The sequence below is a fragment of the Trichoderma harzianum genome (assembly GCF_003025095.1).
Source record: "Trichoderma harzianum CBS 226.95 unplaced genomic scaffold M431scaffold_30, whole genome shotgun sequence".
Lineage (NCBI taxonomy): Eukaryota > Fungi > Ascomycota > Sordariomycetes > Hypocreales > Hypocreaceae > Trichoderma > Trichoderma harzianum.
This window is the reverse complement of record NW_020209278.1, coordinates 7,056-28,726: the sequence shown is the minus strand read 5'-3', so window position 1 is coordinate 28,726 and position 21,671 is coordinate 7,056. Positions and strand designations below refer to the sequence as shown.

The window sequence follows — 21,671 nt, the reverse complement described above, 5'->3', positions numbered from 1 at the left end:
CGCCTTATACCACAATATTATTAACATTATATAGAGTGAGCATAAACATAGTTATATTCTAGCCAGAAAAAAAAATCTTCTATTTCTCTTCGCCGTCTTTAGTATCAGTGGACTCTTTAGTGTCAGTAGACTCGGGGTTTTCCTCATTGAGAATATCATTCCGCAAGTCTGGTAAGAACCTATTTACCCTCTCCCACGTTTCATCCCAGAGCTTCTTTCTTGATGGGTCTTTGTCAGGAGAAACTAGGTAGCCGCTGGTCGCCATAAACAAAACAACGTTTTTCAGGTTTTCACGTACTGCCTCCGCCTGCAAATAAAAAGTTAGTTTATACACACCAGTAATAAAGCAGAAGTGGAACAAAGAAGGGAACGTACTAAGCTGTCGCCTTGTCCGCTGTTCATGAGGCGATCCATGATCTCAATGATCTTAATCCAAAGGTCCAGCATGCCGTCCCACTCAGATAATAGAACCATGTACTGCAAAAACACTTTGCAGAGGAGAGATGCTACTTGAACACGCATTTCGCTCATCCCGTCCCGATCAGAGGAAAAGACTTCTGGTTTCAAGAGTCTAAAAATCAGAGGGAACAGAACTTTGCTGAATATTGCTGTCCATTCTTTCGGATCGCTGCAGGTGAGCTCGGGGGAGAGCAGCGACCTTTGAAGAGCCGAGAATGCAAGCTGGCGAACATCACGACAAGAGTTGGTACATTGTGTCGTAAGTGCTTGAAGAATCGGTAACCAATAGGCCGACCACGCTGATTGAACATGTTAATACATCAAAGTACAGAGCAATTGGAAGGTAGCACGTCATATGGGACTTACCCTCGCTACTCTCTAGATGAGACTGTTGCATAAGCTGTGGGATTCGAGACGTCATACCATGCAAGGTATTGACGGCTTGGCAGCCTCTTGCTATCACTTGGGCCTCACTGCATATCATGTCAATTTCTGACCTATTTGAAGACACTGTCGTTGACTTACGCATCTTTCTTCGTCGACGCCTGCACCTTAGAATCGCGAGAAGACAGAGGATCAGCTGCCGATGCAAAATGATTCAAGAGTGAGATTGCTGCCTCGTAGTTGTCGGCCATGATTGCTGGGGGGGTTCCGGTTGTGCTTCTCTCCAAGATATCGAATATTTGGGCCGCAGCATTGGCGTCTCCCGCTACCACCCGTAAAATGACCCAGAAATCAGGCGAGGTCATCATCTCACTTCTCAGAGGGCCTGGGTCACGCGTGCAAATCGAGAGCCCAGAGAGTATAATATCCGCCGTCTTTAGCAGTAAATCCTGTGGTAGGCTAGAGATGGTATGAAGGAAAATTGGTACATTCACAAAATCATGATCCTTTCGGTTATAAGTTAGTCAACGTGGAGTCTGGGGGTATTCATGGAGAACACATACGTAGCCCGACTTCAGTATCATGAGGCCATAAAACGCTGCCCGAGAGACGGTGATACCGTGCCACTGGCTATGATCGCGCAAAATGCCATGGACAGCGTCGAGTACTTGCTTTGCGGTGTTTGTGGCGCATTCATCGTCTCGGATAGTCAAAATGGTACAGAGCTCAAGAATAAAAGGGGTAGAGGGGTCGTAAGTCGGTAGACCTGATGGCGAAATCGACCCATTAGGAGGTACGATTGTCACATTGTCCTGCTTTACACCAATGACAGATGAGTGGTCACTCTGTGGCAATTGTTCCAGCAATGCCTGAACTAATATGTCAATGCGAGCCGGGGGTAGTTTGCTAACACCCAGTCAGAAAATTTCCAATATGTCATACAAAGCGAAAATAAACGCCAAAACTCACGAGATGTTGTTCAAGACTTTGTCAATATTACACGAGTTAATACAGTCAACAGTACACAGTGTACTCTCTAGTTCCTCGTCTGATGGCTCTGGGGGGTCGTCTGCAGCATAGCTAGAGATGTACGATGTGAATGCAGAAAAAAATCCAATATCGTTAGACCTTGCAGCCCTATCTATGACTTGTGAGGGAGTCTGTAAAGGAATGGCTGGAATTGGTAGAGTTGGAAGATCTGTCGAAGAAAGGGGCGGTGCTAATGAATTCAAAAACAGATGAGTCCATATTTGAATGATCTATGAACAGTTAGCTTGACGGGCAGTGCAGATTTCATATGCAACTACTAACATGTTTCCACCCGTGGTGAATAAGAGCCTCGCTGCCAATGACGACCCGGAACAGCACGAGGACTGCAAGCTGAGCACGAAAGTCTCTGCCAAGTTTTACAGCAAGCTCACTAACCATGACTCTGCCGTCCCCAACCTGGACTTCGGTGTTCAGAGTCGTATTAAACGGCACGCGAGTAGCCAATGTAGTGATGTGGCTAAGGCAGTAAACGATCTGATCAAGTGCCTCAACATTGCCATACTTGGTTGCAATGCGGGCACATTCATCAAATCCAGTTACAATCCGGGCGAAAACGGCATCATCCGTCGCAGACATGAAGACATACGATAGAGTAGAAACAATCGGCTTCCAGGTTGCCGCAAACATATCGCCGTCATAAATGTTGGTATCGCAAGTGAATAGATGGCCCGCCGTCTCAGACTTCAAAAGAAGCTCCCTCCAGGCATAATCGAACGCGTGCTGATTATCGTGTTCATCAGGCAATATGATCTCGTTCGACTTAATGCATTCGTAAATATCCTTCAGATAATCTGGCGAAAAATCTTGGCCGTTATTTTGTCCTCGTAAGTTTCTAGAGAAGTCGTTGAGGGTCATCCTCTTCATGGACTTCACATTTGGGTTGTGCTGATCAGTGTTTAAAATAATAATAGCATATGTTAAAATGAAAACAGCGTCTTTGTTTGCCACCTCAGAGAGCGTATTGCAGTCACAGTATTTCTCGGAGAAAGACTCGACTACTGCTGCGATCAGAGGTGCTTCACCCGGCAGTCGAAAAGATTCCAACATCACTCGCAAGGCCTGGTCAATTCGTTTGCCAGAGAAATCGAACAACTCGAGGAAGGCTCCCAGGATAGCTTCGTTTCCCTTTTTCGATAGAAAATCTCCGAGAACTGCCTTCGATATTCGCGATGTTCCTTTGAGGAATTTAGCCACTGCAACAGGATCTCCAACATCAGTAATGATATTGTTCGCTTCAAGATAGCTCAGTCCCAACTTTGGCTTCTCGTTAAATTTGCTCGTCCCTTTGATAATAATTTTCTTCCGTCGTCTTTTCTCTCTCAATATCTCGGGGTCCGGAAAATCTTCATAGGCAGGATCATCATGCACTCTCTCAGCCATGAACTGAATGAATCGCAGGAGAGCGTCTAGGCAGAGAGGCGGAACACTTGTAGTACTCCATGTTGCTGAGTCCGGCAAGGCGTTACGCGAAAGTAACCCAATCACGTCTTCGCATAAGTCCGACCTATTTTCGTCACAGTCATAATTGACAAACAACTCAACAGCGAATGTTGGCATCCTAGATAGAACACCAATAGCTTCTACCATTGCTTGCCTAGCATCGGGTTTACGCGCACCCCCTTCCAACCCGAGTTTTTGTCGGTCTTTAACAGGAACAGGAGTTGACCGTCCGCTGTTAGATTGCGATGGCGGTGGCTTGACTAGCTTTGGCGTCTCTGGGATACCAGCGTACAGTGAGGGGTCAATACCAGCTTCGCGAGGGATGTGAATTGTCGGGTGAAGGCATGCTACCAAATACGATAAGTAGAGTTCCTGCTGGAGCTTGAGGACGCCTCTGCAGGTTGCGAGTAGCGTTCCCGTGACCGTTAATGATTCTTGTAAAATAGCCATATTGTCGGATCGGACAAGTTGAAAGAGGTAACAGCATAGCTGATCTTTGGCAATGGTTGCCAAAGCAGGATGGCGTGCTATGAAAGAGCCAGCCACCTCCAAGGCAACATGTATTATCCGCAAAGCCACCACTCTCATTGTATCGGTATGATGGCGATCATTGGGATCCAGGAAGTTGACCAAAACTCGAAATAGCTCTCTAACGGAAGGTAGTGAGTATGGCCGAAGATCCAATGACTCTGTGTCGCTTTCGTTTTCTTCGACGGGGGGGATGTTTTCAGATCCTTCTTCCGCCTTCTCACTGCTAACCTTATCTGAAGTTTCCGGAGCAGACTCGTCTCCAGTAGGAGCAGGGACAAGCGGTTCCGCAACAGTACTGCCAGCCGTAGTGTCCATCTTTACATTTTCCATGTGTTGATCAGCCAACTGATCCATGACAGAAGAATCGTCCCCGGCCTCGACCTCGAGATGTTTAATATCCTCGAATATGATCTGACACATTCTGACTAGGACAGCTTCGGCTGTTCTCCTCAAGACAGGCGAGAACCGGGGCTGAGAACATATGGCCAAGCCGCGTCCCATCATATCACAGACACTCTCGTCGCTTAATATGTAGCCTCCTGGTCCAGACATCATGTCCTCCATCAAGTTGAGAATCATGAGCAGCACAACTTCGCCTTGGGCCGAATCACTTATATCGAATTGACAGTGTGTAACAGCGGCGGAGAGCGATTGCATAGCCAGTGCAAAGCGAGGAGACTCAGAAGCGATAAACCCATAAGCAAGGAATTTCCTCAATGCGCCCAGAGCTAGTATCGTGATCGGTGCCGCAGTTCCTTTCTCTTGAATCACAAAGAGAAATGGGGTCAAGAGCGTCAGGGCATCGAATGAGTGAATATCTATTTATTATTAGCTGAAAGCAAGTGCCAAGGTGAAGCCAGTACACACTTTTAACACCCGTAATCTCCTGGCGAAGCTTGCCGAATCCTGCGATCATGGGGCTATCCTGCAAGCCCTTCGCCCTCTGACCCTGAAAGCTCCAGCGATTGCTCGCCGCTTCATCCTGATCACCGTCTCCAAAGGGACCTCCAACACTTCGGTCTCGCGACTGGGGTTGCTGTTTAGGGGATCCGAATTGTATAGTATTGGGATTTCCGCCAAGAATGGCAGAGACGGAGAAATGGGAAGAGCGCGCATGCTTTTGAATAGCTGAGGTGATCGCTATACATTCCGATATGACCAGTGAAACGGGCTCTACAGCGACGGATACGGGACGGCTTCGATATTGCATCCTCGGGATATCATGATGCGAAGTTGGCGATGCAGGCAGCACGCTGTGGACGGGTGAGGGGGTTGCCATATTCGCAGTGCATTGGGTATCCGCCAATTGGAGGATTGCTTTTAATTAGACCATTCGCGAGAGGTAAAGAAAGAAAGAAAGAAAGAATTTGTAAGAAGCAGCGTCGGTGGTATCGATCAAATGTGACCTGGCGAAAAAGTACATATAGCAAGAAACAAGACACGAGCCAAGGACAGCAAGACACCTATGCTGTCATTACAGCCAACAACTAGCATCCACTTCGAGGTAGCGCATGTGAAGCACGAAGCATCCACGCTTAGTCACTGCATATGCACGGTGCCAATCCATGCGGCATTGAAACAGGAAAGGCCCAACAAAAATGCATATATTAGTTAGTTTAATTAACAAAAATTATTTGATTTTTTAAACACTTAAAAATCTAGAAACTCTTACTACTACGATTATAATTAATATTAAACAAAGATTTTTATTTTTTTTTAAAAAAAAACTAATTTAAAAAAAAGTAAACGATTTTAGTTTTAATTACACTTTAATATTGTGTATAATGTGATTATTAAATATTTGGTGTTGAATCTAAAATTTAACATTAATTGCATTTATTAGAAATTCTGTTATTGTAATACCACCAGGTAGTGATACCTTACTAAGTGGGAACCGTATCCTCTGCTTGTACCTGTACTGTGCTAAGTTGCTAATGGCGTTTCCCGTCGCGTTAAAAATACTGACACTGCCCTGCCAACTTCCATCTCCAACGCTTGCTGCGCGTCATCCTGACAAGCTGGATCTCTGAACCCCAATCTCTTTCCAAATCGTTCTAGCCGAGACGCGTAGCAATGGATGACTCTACAGCCTTCGGCTCTCCAGGAACCGAGACGTCGCCAGCCCCGAACCCTGGTCTCTCACAAGCGCCGTCGCAGGCCAATGTCAAAAGCCAAGATACTCAAGGTAAGCAGTCTCCAATTGGCCCTCAACAAAGTATCATCTATCTAATGGAATCGATAGATGTACAGATGTCTGAGGAATCTTCAAACGCGGAGCCGATCACACAGGGCGGCGGAAGCCCTGCAGCTGGCGCAGCGGTAGACAATTCAGGCGATATCCCAAGCGATGCTGCAGCACCGACTACTGCCGCTCGCCTAGACGAGGAGATGGGCGATGTGTCTGAGGATACCAAAGGACTGCCCGCCGGCTCGAATGATACTTCGGCAGCATTGAATGGAGGGGTTGAGACCAAGTCGAAAGAAGCGTTTGAATCCGCTGCCCGGGATCACCTCATCTCTCAGACGCATGCTATTGTTCTGCCGAGTTACAGCACCTGGTTTGACATGAACAGCATCCATGATATCGAGCGCAAAGCCATGGCAGAGTTTTTCAACAATCGCAATCGGAGCAAAACACCGGCTGTTTACAAAGACTATCGCGATTTCATGATCAACACCTACCGTCTCAACCCAGTTGAATATCTCACGATGACAGCCTGTCGTCGCAATCTGGCTGGTGACGTCTGTGCCATCATGCGCGTTCATGCGTTTCTTGAACAATGGGGATTGATCAATTATCAAGTAATTACAGCACAGAATTTCGTGTTACACTTACACCGCTAACGCTCTTTAATAGGTTGATGCCGACCAGCGGCCGTCACACGTTGGTCCGCCGTTCACCGGTCACTTCAAAATCATATGCGATACTCCCCGAGGACTTCAACCCTGGCAACCTGCTGCAGACCCTGTCGTTTTGGAAGGCAAGAAGAATCGTGACACTGATGACAAGGCCAACGCTTCGGTCCCAAGCAAGGGTGACCTCAACCTAGGAATTGGGCGAAATATTTATGAAGCCAGTGCTAAAGGCACTCCTATTACGAAGTCGGAAAGCCAAAAGAACGGCGACGATGGTTCCATTGAAGAAGCCGCCAAGACGCCTGTGGCTAAGATCAACTGTCACCAATGCGGTAACGATTGTACCAGGATATACTACCACAGTTCCCAATCAGATGCAAGAGCGAAGGCCAAGTTCGATCTCTGCCCTAACTGCTTTACCGAAGGCCGGTTGCCAGCGAGCCACACTTCTAGCATGTACTCTAAAGTGGAAAACCCTACATACACATCGATTCTGGACCGAGATGCGCCGTGGACCGATGCCGAAATCCTACGCCTCCTAGAGGGTCTCGAGCGATTTGATGATGACTGGGGAGAAATTGCTGATCACGTTGGCACTCGAACGAGGGAAGAATGCGTGCTGCAGTTCCTTCAGTTGGATATTGAAGAGAAGTATCTCGATTCTGAGGCACCTACAAACCCACCCACTGGCTTATCCATGTTGGGAAGCCAACACGGCCACCTCCCTTTCAACCAAGTGGATAACCCTGTCATGTCTGTCGTGGGCTTTTTGGCAAGCCTGGCAGACCCTGCTAGCACTGCCGCGGCAGCAAATAGATCAGCAGACGAGCTCAAGCGTAACCTGCGAAAGCAACTCGATGGTGCGAACCAAGCGAGCAGCAACGTAGCAGCAGACAAAAAGGACAGCGAAGTGGACAAGACAGAGTCAATGGATGTAGATTTCCGACAGACAGTTGTTACCACCACCACTACGACAACATCGACAACAAAAACATCCCTTGCTTCAATCCCCTTGGCCTCTATCGGTGCTCGTGGAGCGGTATTCGCTTCGCATGAAGAGCGAGAGATGACACGATTGGTCTCAGCAGCCGCCAACATCATGCTCCAAAAACTCGAATTGAAGCTCAAATACTTTGATGAGATGGAAGAGCTGTTGCGAGAAGAACGCAGAGAGTTGGAGCGCGGCAGGCAGCAGCTTTTCCTGGACAGACTGGCCTTTAAAAGACAAGTGCAGACCATCCAAGACACGCTGAATGCGGCAGCTGAAGTAGGCGGAGTGCAGGGATCCAGAATGGCTCAGGATATTACCATGGATGGCGAAAAGTTGGGGTTTCAAAGCGTGCTAGAGGGGCAATCAATGCTGCCACCAAGCAGCACCGGCCAGGTTAAGACCTTTGAAGCATAAGAAGGGTTCATCTGGCTCCCATGGCCTAATTGATCGGGCGCGCAATTTACCAAGTGTGCTGGTATTCTGGGAAGTCTTGGAGTTGAAGAGGTTGGAAAGTAAGCAAATAGGTAGGCTCTTGCTAACTTGATAATGTATGGTCTGAGGAGTTTGGGATATTCTGCTCTAAACGAGGATTAATTAACCTCATAAATGTTCCCTGGACGGGTGTATCAGTAACGGTACTAGTACGGTATGTAGTATAATGATTTATTTAGTTCATGCTATCAAACTCTTGAATTGAATGTTTATCTACGTAAGTAACTTAGGCTAAATTTCATTTCGTTACATGAAGTCGTCTCAGAACATTGAAGGTCGGACACTGCAAGGTTCAGTGTCCATACATGGATCAAGTAGATCTACTTCCTGGGTCCCCTGCGAGAGTCCGTCCTTGTCGTACATGTACAGCCACTACGCAACCGGGGCGAGGCTACGTATAAGCTCCACGTCAACAGCTTCTCGGCCCCACTACACCTTTGTGACGACGGCAGCTTCTCGTTAGCTAGACAGCCTCCTTGGAAGGCCAAGAACTGCTATCACAGAACCTTGCAAACACCTCGACGACGGAAGCGCATTGTTCCAACCTTCATTTTGAATCCAGTGCATTACAATGTCGAGCGCTAGGGGCCAATACAACCGCGCCTCTCTCGAGGACGACGATCTGATTGATCCGGATGATGGTAGGGGCTGTTTCCTGTCTTGCTATGCCGAGCACGAAGCTGATGCAACATGACCAGCGGATCTTAACGACTTCGATGACCCTCTCGCTCCTCAATCGGCTCGGCAACCTTTGACAAACACCATTGCCTCCGGTGCGTCGGCGTCGGGAGCGTTAGACGAAGGCTATCTTACGTCTCGCATTCCTGGAGATGATCGAAGGGCGCCCCAGAACACCATTGATGAAAGCGTATGGGATACTCTACGCCGCGACCTCTTGGCGGTGTGGGCCAAATTGAAGGAAGTCCTGTACCCACGATATCTTCTCGGCGGCACCATGTTCGATTCTGAAGGCGGTCTTCGCGGTGCATATTCCAATATCCGCGGTGCCGGCTTGACGGGCACGAGGGAGGAGCTCACTGGTCTTGCCAGCAGAGTCATAGATGCCGAAGCTCTGCTGCAGAGCAATATGAGCCCCGGACTGCGAGACTGGGACCTATGGGGGCCTCTGATTTTCTGCCTACTGCTCAGCTTGTTGCTCAGCTTCACAGCGCGAGCTGATCAGAAAGATGCTGTCTTCAGCGGTGTCTTTGCTACCATATGGCTTGGTGAAGCAATTGTGACCCTTCAAATCAAGCTTTTGGGTGGCAACATGTAAGTGAACACAACAGTGACCAATTAATCATATCACTAACAGACAACGGCAGCTCCTTTGCTCAGAGCATCTGCATTATTGGCTACACGTTGTTTCCGCTAGTCATTGCCGCTCTCCTGTCGGCTCTCAAGCTCCACTGGATCGCGCGGATACCGGTGTATCTTTGTCTCATCGCGTGGTCCCTTGCTGCTGGCGTCAGCATTTTGGGTGGTAGCGGAGTGGTCAAGAATCGTGTGGCCATTGCTGTTTACCCTCTCCTTGTGTTTTACCTAGGCTTAGGATGCCTCTGCTTTATTAGCTAAGGGTGGCGCGTTGGCTTTGGGCGATGCCCAATTATCCTTCAGTAATGCAAGGGTTATGTGTAATGAAAAACGATTGTCTCAAGGGTAGAGCGATCCCTATGTCAGTAGATGCACGCATAGCGGCGCGTCTCTTGATATGTTTTCAAAGCTTTCAAGACCATATTCTAAATCAATCAGACGCGTACGTTCAATTACGTTGTGTTCAATTATGTTGATACTCGATTGGAGCCCCTCTTACACGACTTATACGGATATCCTCAAACAGCTGCCATTTTACCTGGCCAGTAGAGACGTGATGAAGGCCTACCATACTGAATAATGCGGCTACGTAGGCACAAATGGTGCCTGCCACCTGCATTTCATAAATATACCAATTCAACATTGTAACAAATAGTCACATTACCAGCATGGAGCGATAAGGACGAACCGTTATGAATTGGCACGTAGTACTCCGTATTGCATCCATGCAAGGCACCTTGTTGCGAAATCAGTTTGCCAGGCCGTTTTAATTACTACCCCTCTTCGTTATTGCGGCGGGCAGGTGGGGACCAGCGCCTCAGCAAAGTTTAGTAGTGGTACCTTTCAGTACCTGGCAGTTGTCAGTTTTGCATAGCCTGCCTCTTCTTGGGCTGCGTGGAGATTCGTATCTTCAAAGTACCTCAGGTTCCCTTTCCTCATGTGCTGAACCCAAAGATACCAGGTGCACACGTCTTTGATTGGGCGCTTGACCAGCTGAGTTGACCATCTCCAACTGACGGCACAAAATTGCTGCAGCGCGACTGCAGCGGCAAGACCCAGGAAACTAGAAGTGGTGATTGTGCAAATCTAGAGTCTTTGCCCGGCTGCTCTGCTGCTCGTACTCAAAGACGTTTCTGTATATTTGATCTGGTTCTCTGTCTAGGTCGCGCGGTTCTGCGCGAGCAGCCGTCGCTGTCTTATCGAAGCCGCAGATCTACTCCGTCTGCCAGCATCTTCCTGCGCGATCGACACCATTTCGAGTCAACCTGATACAACACCATGGCCGACAATTCCCAGGAGGCGGCTAGCCCAAAGAACGAGCGAGTCTACGCAGAAGCAGGCGAAGATGCAGAGACGCGCGCCGCCCGCCGCGAGCTGAAACAGTCTTCCATATCGGATCCTCCTACTTCCGTGGGCGACCTCGCACCCGACTCTGTCGACGAGAGAGCGGCACGCCCTGAGACCCCAGCCGACGCTGTATCCGATAGCCAAGACGAGAAACTCAAGGAACATGTGCCGTCTCCAAAGAAGAAGCGCGCACACGACCAGTTAGACGGAAGCATAGACGTCGAGCAGAACGATGCCAACAGCGTTACCTCCACAGAGTCCAACAGAGATCGGGCTTCTCGATTGGAGCCGGAAAAGAAGAGGCATCGTGAGGAAGACTCGAAGAGAGTAGTGTCTGTATGTGATATGCTATTTGATGTTACACGTTCTCTATGTGGTGGCCCTATCTAATACGCAAACAGAACTCCTCATCAACAGCGGACTTGCAACCTGCTACAGAAGAGACCGCAAATTCTCCAAAGATTCCTACAGCAAGTGTCTTACCACAGACATCATCCTCTGCATTTTCAGCCTCTGGATTCGGCAAACTTGCTACTGGATCCTCCCCGTTTGCGAGCTTGGGCACATCTCAGAGCAGCATTTTTTCTTCTTCAATTGGCTCCTCGGCTCTATTATCAGGCACCGGGCTGGGAGCCTCAACATCACAGCCTGCGCCAGCTGTTACCATGCCTAAATTGACGTTTGGTAGTGTTAATAGTGCTTCGCCTTTTGCCAATCTTTCTTCCGGGTTCGGTGGAGCCAGTCTCGGCTCTCCGTTTTCTGCAGGCAAGGGATTAGAAAGCTTTGCTTCACCTTTGGCCAAACCCCTGCAAAGTGAAAAGCCAGCAAAACCTTTCGGAGCCCCAGAAAGCGATGCAGAGGAGGAGGAGGAGGAAGACGCTGAGCGAGATGACGAATCTGAGTCGAATGAACAAGAGCGAGCACCATCTCCGGAAAAGGAACTGGAGGAGAAGAAGAGAATCAGACTGCACAAGGGTAAGAGAGCAGTGTTCTATTCCATTTTGATTTTTAGAGGCACTTGTTTGGGCTATTTTGTACGCTGATTGCTAACTTTAACATGATATTACAGTCGAAGTTGATGACGGCGAGGCAGGTGAAGCAACTTTACTCTCAGTCCGAGCAAAGATGTTTTACCACGACAAAGAAGCAGGCTGGAAAGAGCGAGGTGCTGGAATGTTGAAAATAAATGTCCCCCAAGCTTGTATTGAGTTCGATGAGAACGGCTCACCCATTCTTGGCTCTTTTGATGCGTCTAGCCTTGAAGGTGATGATGGTGAAGATGACAAGGCACAGGTGCACAAAGTTGTCCGCCTTCTCATGCGTCAAGATCAGACGCATCGTGTCATTCTCAACACTGCAATTCTCCCCGCAATGAATTTCCAAGAAAAGGCATCCCTTAAGTCTGTAGGGATATTGTTCACGGCATTTGAGGGTGAACAGGCTAAGCCAGTGAGCATTACAATGAGAGTGAGTTTCGCCTCTATCTACCCATCATACGGATTAAATACGACATACCCAATACTAACATCGCTGTTTGCGTTAGATGTCAGCCGCGAGTGCCAAGAGCTTCTTAAAGGAAGTTAGCAGCATTCAGAAAGAACTTCGAGGCAATTAAACCCCTCCATCATGAAACTTTGATGCTAAAAAGAAATAACGGCGGACAGTTAAATGGCAAAGTACGTGTTCGTGTATGATTTAGATACGCTTAGCCATGGCCACACCTGTGCCGTTCAGGAGAAGGCAAAGAACACCCCGGAAATAAGCTGCGCATTGGCGCTGTGTCATAACACAGACGGCAGCACGACCACAATGCAGGCTAATAGTCCATGGGATTCAATGTTGCATAGACCCAGGAATGGATTTTTTTTTATTTTTTTTCTTCACGGCGATCAGGCATCTGTGTACAGTACTTCAGGGATACTCTAGACTTGTCACATGGGACGAAATTTCCAATAGTAATACCATTCTAAGTGCTGAATATATAAATTTGTTAAACAGCAGGTCTCCGCAACCCAGTTTACATGTAGGTACACAAAAAAAAATGTACAATTCATGGCCTTGTGCTGAGCTATAAGAAGACCGCACTCCTATATACGGGTACCTTATGTTTCTAACAACAGACGGGCACGTGATTTTGCGTTAGTTTCGTGATTTCTAGTCTGATATCCTAACGCGAATCGCCTCTTAAACTTGTCTGTGCATGCCTTCCTTAGTGCTAACCTTTGAATGGTCAGAACCGATGATCCCTCTCCATACCCATCAAAATCTCCCAACTCTTGACATTTGTCTTCTTCCCTCTTCATTTCAATGAAATGAATTTTGAACTAGCCAACTGGGGGCCCTTCAGTTGGGAAACCCCGTTCCATTCCAACTATGGAAGATAGCGCAGTGGCGCCTTTGGCTCAGAGTGAGCAGAGAAATATGGATGCACGGAAGCGCATCCGTAAGGAAAATATTACTCTGGATGAAGATGACCATCAGAGCCTTTCACTGGACACTCCAGAGAAAAAGCCTAGGAATAAAAGACGCAATACTGGTCAAAAGAAACAGGATATGAAAGATGGTCCGGACAGTTCTGCGTCATCGCCTATACCTTGGACCGAGCCTCTGCAAGATCTTGAAAGAGTTCATCGAGCATTGAATCTGGTTTACACGTTCTGCTCTTCGCGCAAACATGTGATAACAACATTTGATACCCTTCGACCAGCTGTTGAATCACACATTAAAAGAACATTAAGAATCCAGGATGTCGCACAAATGGTTGCTCTCCGTCCAGAAGCTATGAAGTTCGAATACACCAATGAGCTTATGCTACAGCTCAACACTAGAGGCGCTCAGAGGGATGATGTGTTCAAATCCTCTCAGGGTTCCATGTCTCAAATGCCGGCTCACGATGTGTCTGTTGGCGGGTTGACTGGGAATGAACGGCTAGGCGATGGGGCCGACGACCAGGCCGCGATGAATGGACGTGAAGTATTATACCTAGAGTTCATCGATGGTGATTTGAAGCGACAAGTGCTGGATAGAGAAACGGGCGAACCGACGCGACCAACCCAAAGGCTAAGAAAAGAAAAGCTGAAAATGCCCGTGTACGGCCAAAAACAAATGATGCAGCTCATCGAACGACGTAACCAGAAATTTGCTATTGCTATCAGCGACTTCCTCAAGAAATGCACAGATGATGGCGAGGATCCGAAAAAAGCACTCCATGAAAGAGCCGAACATTATATACCCAAATTGGCGCCGAAAGAACCTCGGTCAATCATTCGTACAGCGAGTACCATCCCCGATTCCATTCCTCATGAACGACAGAGTATTTCAGAAATACTTCTTCAGCTCAAAGAGAGTGAGTGGTATTCCGGCCAAATCGTACCCGATGGCCACAGAGTATTCGAACCACAGAGTCCCAAGTATGGAGGTCTCAAGTTTCTGTTATCTCAAGAGTTAGTGAATGCTCTCTATAATGCTAAACATATAACCCAGTTCTACACCCATCAAGCTGAGGCTTTGAATGGGCTACATGAAGGGAAAAATATCGTCATATCGACTTCTACCAGCTCTGGAAAATCGTTAATCTATCAGTTGCCAGTCCTACATGCTTTGGAACGGGATACAAACTCAAGGGCTTTGTATATATTCCCTACCAAAGCACTGGCCCAGGATCAGAAACGCAGCCTCAAGGACATCCTGGCATTCATGCCAAGTCTTAACCAGGTTTTAGTGGAAACCTTTGATGGAGATACTCCCATGAATCTTCGAGATGTTATTCGAGAAGAGGCGAGAATCATTTTTACAAATCCCGACATGCTTCACCTCACAATTCTCCCTCAGGAACAAAGATGGAGAACATTTTTGAAGAATCTGAAATTTGTCGTTGGTTAGTTTTCCCCAGATCGGCCGGCAGAGCAATTCACTGACTAACAAATTAAGTTGATGAACTGCATTATTATAATGGCCAGCTGGGATCTCATGTTGCCTTTATAATGCGGAGGTTACGACGCATATGTGCAGCGGTGGGAAACCGGCATGTTCAATTCATTTCCTGCTCTGCCACAGTAGCCAATCCAGAGGAGCATTTCAAGTTGATATTTGGAGTATCTAATGTCTGTTTAATCGACTATGACGGATCACCATCAGGAAGAAAGGAATTTCTTTGTTGGAATACCCCTTTCAAAGAGCCAGGAGATCCTACCAGTGGACGTGGTAACACCAAATTCGAATGCGCTCGTCTATTCTGCGCTCTTCTGCTGAGGGGCGTCAGAATCATTGCTTTTTGCAGAGTTCGCGCGCAATGCGAGGCATTGACCAATGCAATAAAACAAGAGCTGCGCGAACTTGGTCGTCCGGAATGTAGCAATTTGGTAATGGGCTATCGGGGCGGCTATACGGCTCGAGACCGACGAAAAATTGAGGCAGAAATGTTCGAAGGGAAATTGCTTGGTATAGTGGCAACTACGGCACTTGAGCTGGGCATTGATATCGGCACACTGGATTGCGTTCTCACTTGGGGTTTCCCCTATACTATTGCTAATTTACGACAGCAGAGTGGCAGAGCTGGAAGGCGAACCAAGGATTCGCTGTCTATCCTAGTGGGCGACAGTTTTCCAACTGACCAGCACTACATGAACAATCCTGATGAGCTGTTCTCGAGGCCAAATTGTGAGTTACGTGTGGACTTGGACGATATACTTATTCGGGAGGGGCATATCCAATGCGCAGCCTACGAGATGCCTATTCGGCAACATGAGGATATGCAGTTTTTTGGCCGGGACCTGCCTCAGATCTGTCAAGAGCGATTGGTGAAAGATGAATTGGGCTTCTTTCACTGTCACGACCGCTTTCGTCCTCACCCAGCCAAATATGTCGCCATTCGAGATGCAGAGGACGAGCACTTTGCTGTCATCGATATCACAAACGGGAGGAACGAAGTCTTGGAAGAATTAGAAGCATCGAGGGCGACTTTTACCATTTATGATGGGGCCATATTCCTCCACCAGGGTAACACATATCTTATTCGGGATTTCCTACCTGAGAAAAGCATGGCTAAAGTTGAGAGGGTCAATGTTGAGTGGAGTACCATGGCGCGAGACTTTACTGATATTGACCCTGTGGAAATTGAGGCCATTCGCACAATACCTAGGTCCTCTTGCCACGCCTACTATGGAAGTATAAAGATTCAGCAAAACGTATTTGGATTCTTCAAGGTCGACAAAAGAGGGCGGATCATAGACGCAGTACAGGTGGACAATCCCCCTGTCATACGGTATAGCAAGGGAATGTGGCTAGACATACCGCGACAAGTACTTGAGCTACTGCAAGATAGACAGCTCAATGCAGCGGCATCCATACATGCGGCAGAGCATGTAATCATGAGTTTGTTGCCAGCGTTCGTCATCAGTTTACCTGGAGACGTACGAACAGAGTGCAAAGTGGCTCTTAAAGAATTCGCAAAAAAGGAAACAAAAAGAAAGCGACCGGCTCGACTAACTTTCTACGATGCTAAGGGTGGTGCCAATGGATCTGGCGTCAGCACAAAAGCATTCGATCATATTGATCATCTTCTGGAACGTGCTTTGAAAAGAGTCGAGGAATGCTGTTGCCAACAAGGCTGTGTTGAATGCGTGGCTTCCGAGATATGCAAGGAATCTAACGAAGTTATAAGCAAGGCAGGATGCCTTGTCATTCTTAGAAGCCTGGTGGGGGTCGAGATTGGAACAGACAACTTACAGCCAGGGCCGGAAGAGTTGAGTTCTCTGGGAATTGAGACTATAACTATCGCAACACCAATCCCAATGAAGAGAACATAGCAAAAGATGCTAGTGGTGACGGGACATGTATGAGAGTTACCTTTGCAGTCTTACGCACAAGTCACTGGCTCTGTCAATTTCACCGTTAGTACTTCAAAAGCTTTATCGCAATGATACTTTGCGGTGAGTTTCGCAAGTATTCTGGTGAACAAGGGGCAGAGCGCATAGTTTTGACTTAGAGAGCTCCCTAGATAATGAGGCTTGGGATCGGAAAGTTTCTTTACTCCATCTTTCAATACTGCGGATACTGGTCTTCTAGGTACTTTTACATTAATCTTATAATTATTTGGCTCAAAAGTAAAAACTATAACTATAGCCCAGTTGCGCTGTTTACCATTTCTCTTGTCTGTTTGTTTGTTTACCCAGATTTTTTCTTCTTTCCGACTACCACCAAGAAATTCGAAACACCCAGTTTTATATCGTCTCAAAAGACACACTCATACTCTAGTATAATACCATTCTCGACTTTATATTATACATTTCAGGCATCCCTTCTCTCGATATGGAACCTCAAGAGCCAATTCTTCCACTCCCTGATGTGGAAGCTTCACCACATGTTTCCACCACACATGCCCCATTGGTTGCACAGTTTGAAGCAGCAAAAAGCCGTCTCCTAGAAATAATCAGCATGAGGGAGAAGACACCCACCGTGATTAGTGCTTCCACTGAGTCCAGGGCGAAGGCTCTCCTGGGTCAGTGGGAGGCTCTACCACCTATCGTTGACTCTAGTCTTGCCTCTCGTTGGGCAGATGAGATTAATGATCGTCTCATCGAAATGAACGAGCGGCTCGCGGATGATGCCAAGTATGCATCTGCTTTTGCCCGGTTAGAGGACCTTAACATCATGGTTTTCCAGCTACGTTATAGCGACTACATGCCATCATATAAGAACGACGTATACAACGAAGTGAAAGGTCCTTCTACTCGAATCACCCCAACTCATGTTGTGCCCTTGGAGTCCGACGAATCTGAAAAGGAAGCACTCACTTTCTTTGAAAACGAGGAGTGGCCAGTCATTCATGATCGCCTCGTGAAGGAGAACGGCCCAGTGACCACAGCGGAGTTTCCAAAGAACCCTTGGGCTCCACAGGCGCCTTTGGTTCAATTAATTCGAGCGCTGGCCGTGCGAACAGAAACTAAGCCACTGGATATTTATCAATCAATACGCATATGTTCGGAGGGAAGGCACTCCTACGTGGTTTATAAACATTGGTTCCCATTCAACATAAACGATCAACCAATTTCTATGGGATTGAGGATTCAGAAGGATCTCGCAGGTCTCTCATCAGCGCCATACATTTGCCGCCTTGATATAGGCTCAATCAGAGCAACTATTCTCCAGGTTGCTAATAAGTACTTTGAGATATTCGTATGGTCAGATGAATTACAAACATGTCTAGAATATAAATTAAGAAATTAAATTAAACTAGGTTTATATAGTATATATAGCCTTTAGGTAATAAAAAGAAATTCTCTTTATTATTTAATAATATAATTTATTTAATAAATTTATTAAATACTCTTAGTTTATTTATAAAAGGTAATAGTTATATATAATTAAATATTATAAAGTAATTATAAAAAATTTAATAAATATTTAAGTAATTTATATTATATAAATTTTAAATAAATATATATTATTTAATAATATTTATTTTATTTATTAATTTATATTTTATATATATAAAATAATTAATATTTTTAAAATAAATTAAATAAATATAATTATAAAAATTATTATTAATTTTAATATATAATTTAATTACTTTTATTTTTAATTAATAAAATTAAAATCACATTATAATTTATTATTTATAATATTTTAATAATAATAAAAAATATTTTTATTTTTTATAAAAATTATTATATAAATAATATATAATATAAAGTTTTATTTTTATTAAAAAAAAAATTTTTTTTTATATATTTTTATCTTTATATTTATAATTAATATAAATTTATTTATATTTATATTAATTATATAACTTAAGAGAAATGTTCTATTTCCAAAGGCGCCTTAGGAAATTCCTTCTCTTTCATTATAGCATATTCACTCACTACTATCCTCTTATATTACTCTATTATTATAAACTATTCCACACGCCTATCTTTCATACTAGGATCCTTTACCACATCCACCACTATGCCTCAGTCTTCCTCTGTCGCTGGGAAAGAATGCCTTCGCGAGATAATTAATATCAACATAGAGGTGCCCGAGGCTGTAAGCCCAGCCACGTTAAAAACAGCCCAGAACCTGTTAAGCCGCTTGGAGAGAGATAGCATTGAAACAGACCAGGAACATACTATTTCTCTGGCAAATGAGATAAGACGTCGTGTTTCTAAGGCGACAAGACGTCTCTCTGCAGAGGCTAGGTATACAGAGGCCAGCGCAAGCCTTGCAGAGATGGAAGTTTTGAAATTCCGTCTCCATTATGGTGATTATATAGCTGCGTTTCTCCGAGAGCTCCAGGGCAACTCTCGGCATCTGCAGGCCAGGGGCACTGCTGGTACTGCAGGTCCTGATACCTCAACGACGGTGGACAAGGAGGCGCTCGCTTTCTTCAAAAACGCCAAATGGACAGCGATCCATGAGCGCCTTGCCTGTGAATAGGATCGCAAAGGCACGGCAGGGGGCAGGACTGTTCCTGATATTACAGACACACCTCTTATCCACCTGATCGAAACACTTGGGAGCCTGACTAGTATAAGTGCCGCGCAAATCACGGCCTTGATCTCTGCATACACCGCAAGAAACGCCATGGCACATGGACCCCTCGCTTCTGAAATTGTAAAAAAATCTAAGTTAGCGGTTGACATGCTCCAGGGAGATCTCCAGGGACTGAACTCTTCGCCTGGGGAATGTGAAACCCATACATCAGCAGTGCGTCAAGCTATCTTCCATACGATTGACAGGCACTTTACAAAGTTCGAGTGGTGCGAAAAACGCCAGATATGTGTATCTTACGAATGGCGCAAAGGGGAGGACGGGGGCAAGCGAGATTCATTGGGATTACTCGCAGTCGGGTCGCCGCTTGCCAGAACGGCTCCTGAAAGGCACTCCGTGGCGTGATGTCGTATGGGCACGCGATTCAGCATGACTGGCGATTTGCGAATGGATGGCCATTTAGACAGGAAGGCCAAAGGGGGTCCCGGGACCCTCCCGGGTCTCTCCCGGGAGGAGCGTTATGCTTCGTGTCTTGCTCAAGTCTGTAATAGCATGGATCGCAATTGTTTACTAGTATTGAGCAATACAATAGCGTTTTGGTTGAGTCCGGTAACTCGTGGACCATTGTTTCGTAGTGCTGTGTTGGCAGCTGTTGGAAAGCTGCCAGTCCGCCAAAGTGCAAACCGCCTCGTCCCTGGGATCAATACGACGGGTACAATAGCTTTCATTGCCCTTGCTATTGTCCCCGTTTGATAATGAGTGGTGAGTCTCCTTCCAACCCTGCCTCACACTCCCCTCGTCATAACGTTTGGGCTCTCAACCACACACATCGTCGCGAACCCCGAAGCGAATCAGGTATGTCACTCTCACGATCACTACCCATACGAGACAACGGCTCATGAAATACAGGAACAGGTGTCAAGCAAACAAGCGTCACGCCCGACACTCTATGCCATCCACGTCCTCGGACTCAAAATGAGCCAACCCAACAATGGGCTCCTCACGCCCTCGAGTGGCCAGGAGCCATCCCAAGCTCCCAGGGGCGAGCTCGAGCTGCCGCGGGAGTACGGCCAGCCTGGAATGATCAGCTCCCAAGCTACGCGAGACACATTGCAGCGAGCGTTTCCTCCTGGCGCCGTTATGCCAAGCCAGAACACAAATCGTCTTGCTCGCATATGGAGATCTTATGATGACATGGATCCCGATGCCCGAAGGCTTGTGGATGACTTGTTAGGAACACTCGCCTCTTTCAACAACCAGGAACTTTTTTGCAACGACACTGTACGCAAGAACTTCTGGGATCGCTGGGTGTATGCATCTGGCTGGGATACCAATTCCACAGTCGACCACCCAGGCAAGATACGAGAGAGATCGGCAGCTGAGAGCTCGGTGCGTGTGGGAACCATCAAGCCCGGAATGCCTCGATCGCAAGCACGCGTGAAGAAGAATCAAGGAACACCCGCCCACCGAGCCGCGGGACAACCTGTGTTCCTTAAACCACATCTCAACTGGGATGACTATACCCTCGCGTTTATCTACTGTGACATCCGAGGCAGTACGATCCATTCCCACTGGGTGGATCTCACCCCAGGATACAGCTCAGTTCAGGCCCGAGCTGACGCCACCTTGCGCTGGGATGTGGCGGAGTGCAAGCGTGTGACAACACACAATACGATGGTGGTTGCGTACTGGGCCCGTTGCCGACTGGTCCATTGGCTCAAGGATCGTCAGCCAAGGGCTCAGCAGCTCAGTTGTGAAGGACGACCAAGCGTGGAGGTCCCTCGAACGGAGGACCATTCCTTGCTGGAGAGACTTAGGACATGTTGCATGGCCGTTGAGGACCTTACGGCGTTCGTGGTAGAGTTCCGAAGTGTACACGCTAAGCGTAGTGATAAGACCTATGGAAAGGCTAGACTGGATGTCTAAGGGAACCTGAGGAGGCTGGATTAAGGACTAGGACTTAGTTTTTTAATAGGCAATTTAGCTTATGACCTTAGTGGCTAAGATAAATAACTAAGCTAAAATAAAGGAATGGAATTCTTATTTAGTACCTTAAGTCTAATATTTAATACCCTAAGGTATTTATAAATACTATATAAATATTTATTAGAATATAAGTTATTTCTTAGCTTTATTATAATATACTATATAATACTACTAGGCTTATTTAAGCCTAGGTTATAAAGTTTATAAAGTATTAAAAAATTTTTATTATAAAATAATTAAAAAAAATTAATTATAAAATATTTTATTTTATATTAATATAAAGCTTTTTATAATTTAATTTTTATATTTTAATTAATTATTTTTTTTAATTATAAATTTAAATAATATA

General features: G+C 46.3%; 8 protein-coding genes across 8 annotated transcripts; 7 read left to right on the top strand and 1 right to left on the bottom strand.

Moving 5' to 3' along the window:
* Nucleotides 1–79: 79 nt before the first annotated feature.
* M431DRAFT_488059 (hypothetical protein) lies at nucleotides 80–5,143 on the bottom strand (the record flags this gene model as incomplete). The annotated part of the gene is made up of 8 exons (XM_024916528.1): nucleotides 80–307; nucleotides 376–758; nucleotides 826–932; nucleotides 985–1,349; nucleotides 1,407–1,749; nucleotides 1,813–2,102; nucleotides 2,155–4,682; nucleotides 4,732–5,143. The coding sequence occupies 8 exons, from the start codon at nucleotides 5,141–5,143 to the stop codon at nucleotides 80–82; spliced, it is 4,656 nt and encodes a 1,551-aa protein (XP_024767632.1).
* A 667-nt stretch (nucleotides 5,144–5,810) lies between these two features.
* M431DRAFT_156396 (hypothetical protein) lies at nucleotides 5,811–8,422 on the top strand. The gene is made up of 3 exons (XM_024912951.1): nucleotides 5,811–6,049; nucleotides 6,107–6,666; nucleotides 6,722–8,422. Exons 1-3 carry the CDS (start codon nucleotides 5,938–5,940, stop codon nucleotides 8,123–8,125), a joined length of 2,076 nt encoding a protein of 691 aa, XP_024767631.1. The 5' UTR covers nucleotides 5,811–5,937; the 3' UTR covers nucleotides 8,126–8,422.
* Nucleotides 8,423–8,650: 228 nt separating this feature from the next.
* M431DRAFT_21613 (hypothetical protein) lies at nucleotides 8,651–10,075 on the top strand. Its single transcript, XM_024913514.1, has 3 exons — nucleotides 8,651–8,844; nucleotides 8,902–9,475; nucleotides 9,529–10,075. Exons 1-3 carry the CDS (start codon nucleotides 8,775–8,777, stop codon nucleotides 9,776–9,778), a joined length of 894 nt encoding a protein of 297 aa, XP_024767630.1. The 5' UTR covers nucleotides 8,651–8,774; the 3' UTR covers nucleotides 9,779–10,075.
* Nucleotides 10,076–10,795: 720 nt separating this feature from the next.
* On the top strand, nucleotides 10,796–16,671 carry M431DRAFT_101101 (hypothetical protein; the record flags this gene model as incomplete). Its single annotated transcript, XM_024911290.1, has 6 exons — nucleotides 10,796–11,221; nucleotides 11,266–11,839; nucleotides 11,934–12,331; nucleotides 12,780–12,834; nucleotides 13,212–14,741; nucleotides 14,795–16,671. 6 exons carry the CDS (start codon nucleotides 10,796–10,798, stop codon nucleotides 16,669–16,671), a joined length of 4,860 nt encoding a protein of 1,619 aa, XP_024767629.1.
* Nucleotides 16,672–16,922: 251 nt separating this feature from the next.
* M431DRAFT_549248 (hypothetical protein) lies at nucleotides 16,923–18,091 on the top strand (the record flags this gene model as incomplete). The annotated part of the gene is made up of 1 exon (XM_024921284.1): nucleotides 16,923–18,091. The coding sequence occupies exon 1, from the start codon at nucleotides 17,174–17,176 to the stop codon at nucleotides 18,089–18,091; it is 918 nt and encodes a 305-aa protein (XP_024767628.1). The 5' UTR covers nucleotides 16,923–17,173.
* A 643-nt stretch (nucleotides 18,092–18,734) lies between these two features.
* M431DRAFT_514008 (hypothetical protein) lies at nucleotides 18,735–19,451 on the top strand (the record flags this gene model as incomplete). Its single annotated transcript, XM_024920139.1, has 1 exon — nucleotides 18,735–19,451. A coding segment is annotated over exon 1 (464 nt), but the record flags the coding sequence as incomplete, so codon positions are not given.
* Nucleotides 19,430–19,741, top strand: M431DRAFT_488051 (hypothetical protein; the record flags this gene model as incomplete). Its single annotated transcript, XM_024916527.1, has 1 exon — nucleotides 19,430–19,741. The coding sequence occupies one exon, from the start codon at nucleotides 19,430–19,432 to the stop codon at nucleotides 19,739–19,741; it is 312 nt and encodes a 103-aa protein (XP_024767626.1).
* Nucleotides 19,742–20,200: 459 nt separating this feature from the next.
* On the top strand, nucleotides 20,201–21,373 carry M431DRAFT_363821 (hypothetical protein). The gene has a single exon (XM_024914587.1). It carries the CDS (start codon nucleotides 20,312–20,314, stop codon nucleotides 21,260–21,262), a length of 951 nt encoding a protein of 316 aa, XP_024767625.1. The 5' UTR covers nucleotides 20,201–20,311; the 3' UTR covers nucleotides 21,263–21,373.
* The last annotated feature ends 298 nt before the right edge of the window (nucleotides 21,374–21,671 follow it).

Coding starts and splice junctions, on each gene's coding strand:
- M431DRAFT_156396 (XM_024912951.1), top strand. CDS start 5,938: ATGGATGACTCTACAGCCTTCGGCTCTCCAGGAACCGAGACGTCGCCA. Junction 6,050..6,106: donor CAAAAGCCAAGATACTCAAG/GTAAGCAGTCTC, acceptor TGGAATCGATAG/ATGTACAGATGTCTGAGGAA. Junction 6,667..6,721: donor GGGGATTGATCAATTATCAA/GTAATTACAGCA, acceptor GCTCTTTAATAG/GTTGATGCCGACCAGCGGCC.
- M431DRAFT_363821 (XM_024914587.1), top strand. CDS start 20,312: ATGAGCCAACCCAACAATGGGCTCCTCACGCCCTCGAGTGGCCAGGAG.
- M431DRAFT_21613 (XM_024913514.1), top strand. CDS start 8,775: ATGTCGAGCGCTAGGGGCCAATACAACCGCGCCTCTCTCGAGGACGAC. Junction 8,845..8,901: donor TCTGATTGATCCGGATGATG/GTAGGGGCTGTT, acceptor CAACATGACCAG/CGGATCTTAACGACTTCGAT. Junction 9,476..9,528: donor AAGCTTTTGGGTGGCAACAT/GTAAGTGAACAC, acceptor AGACAACGGCAG/CTCCTTTGCTCAGAGCATCT.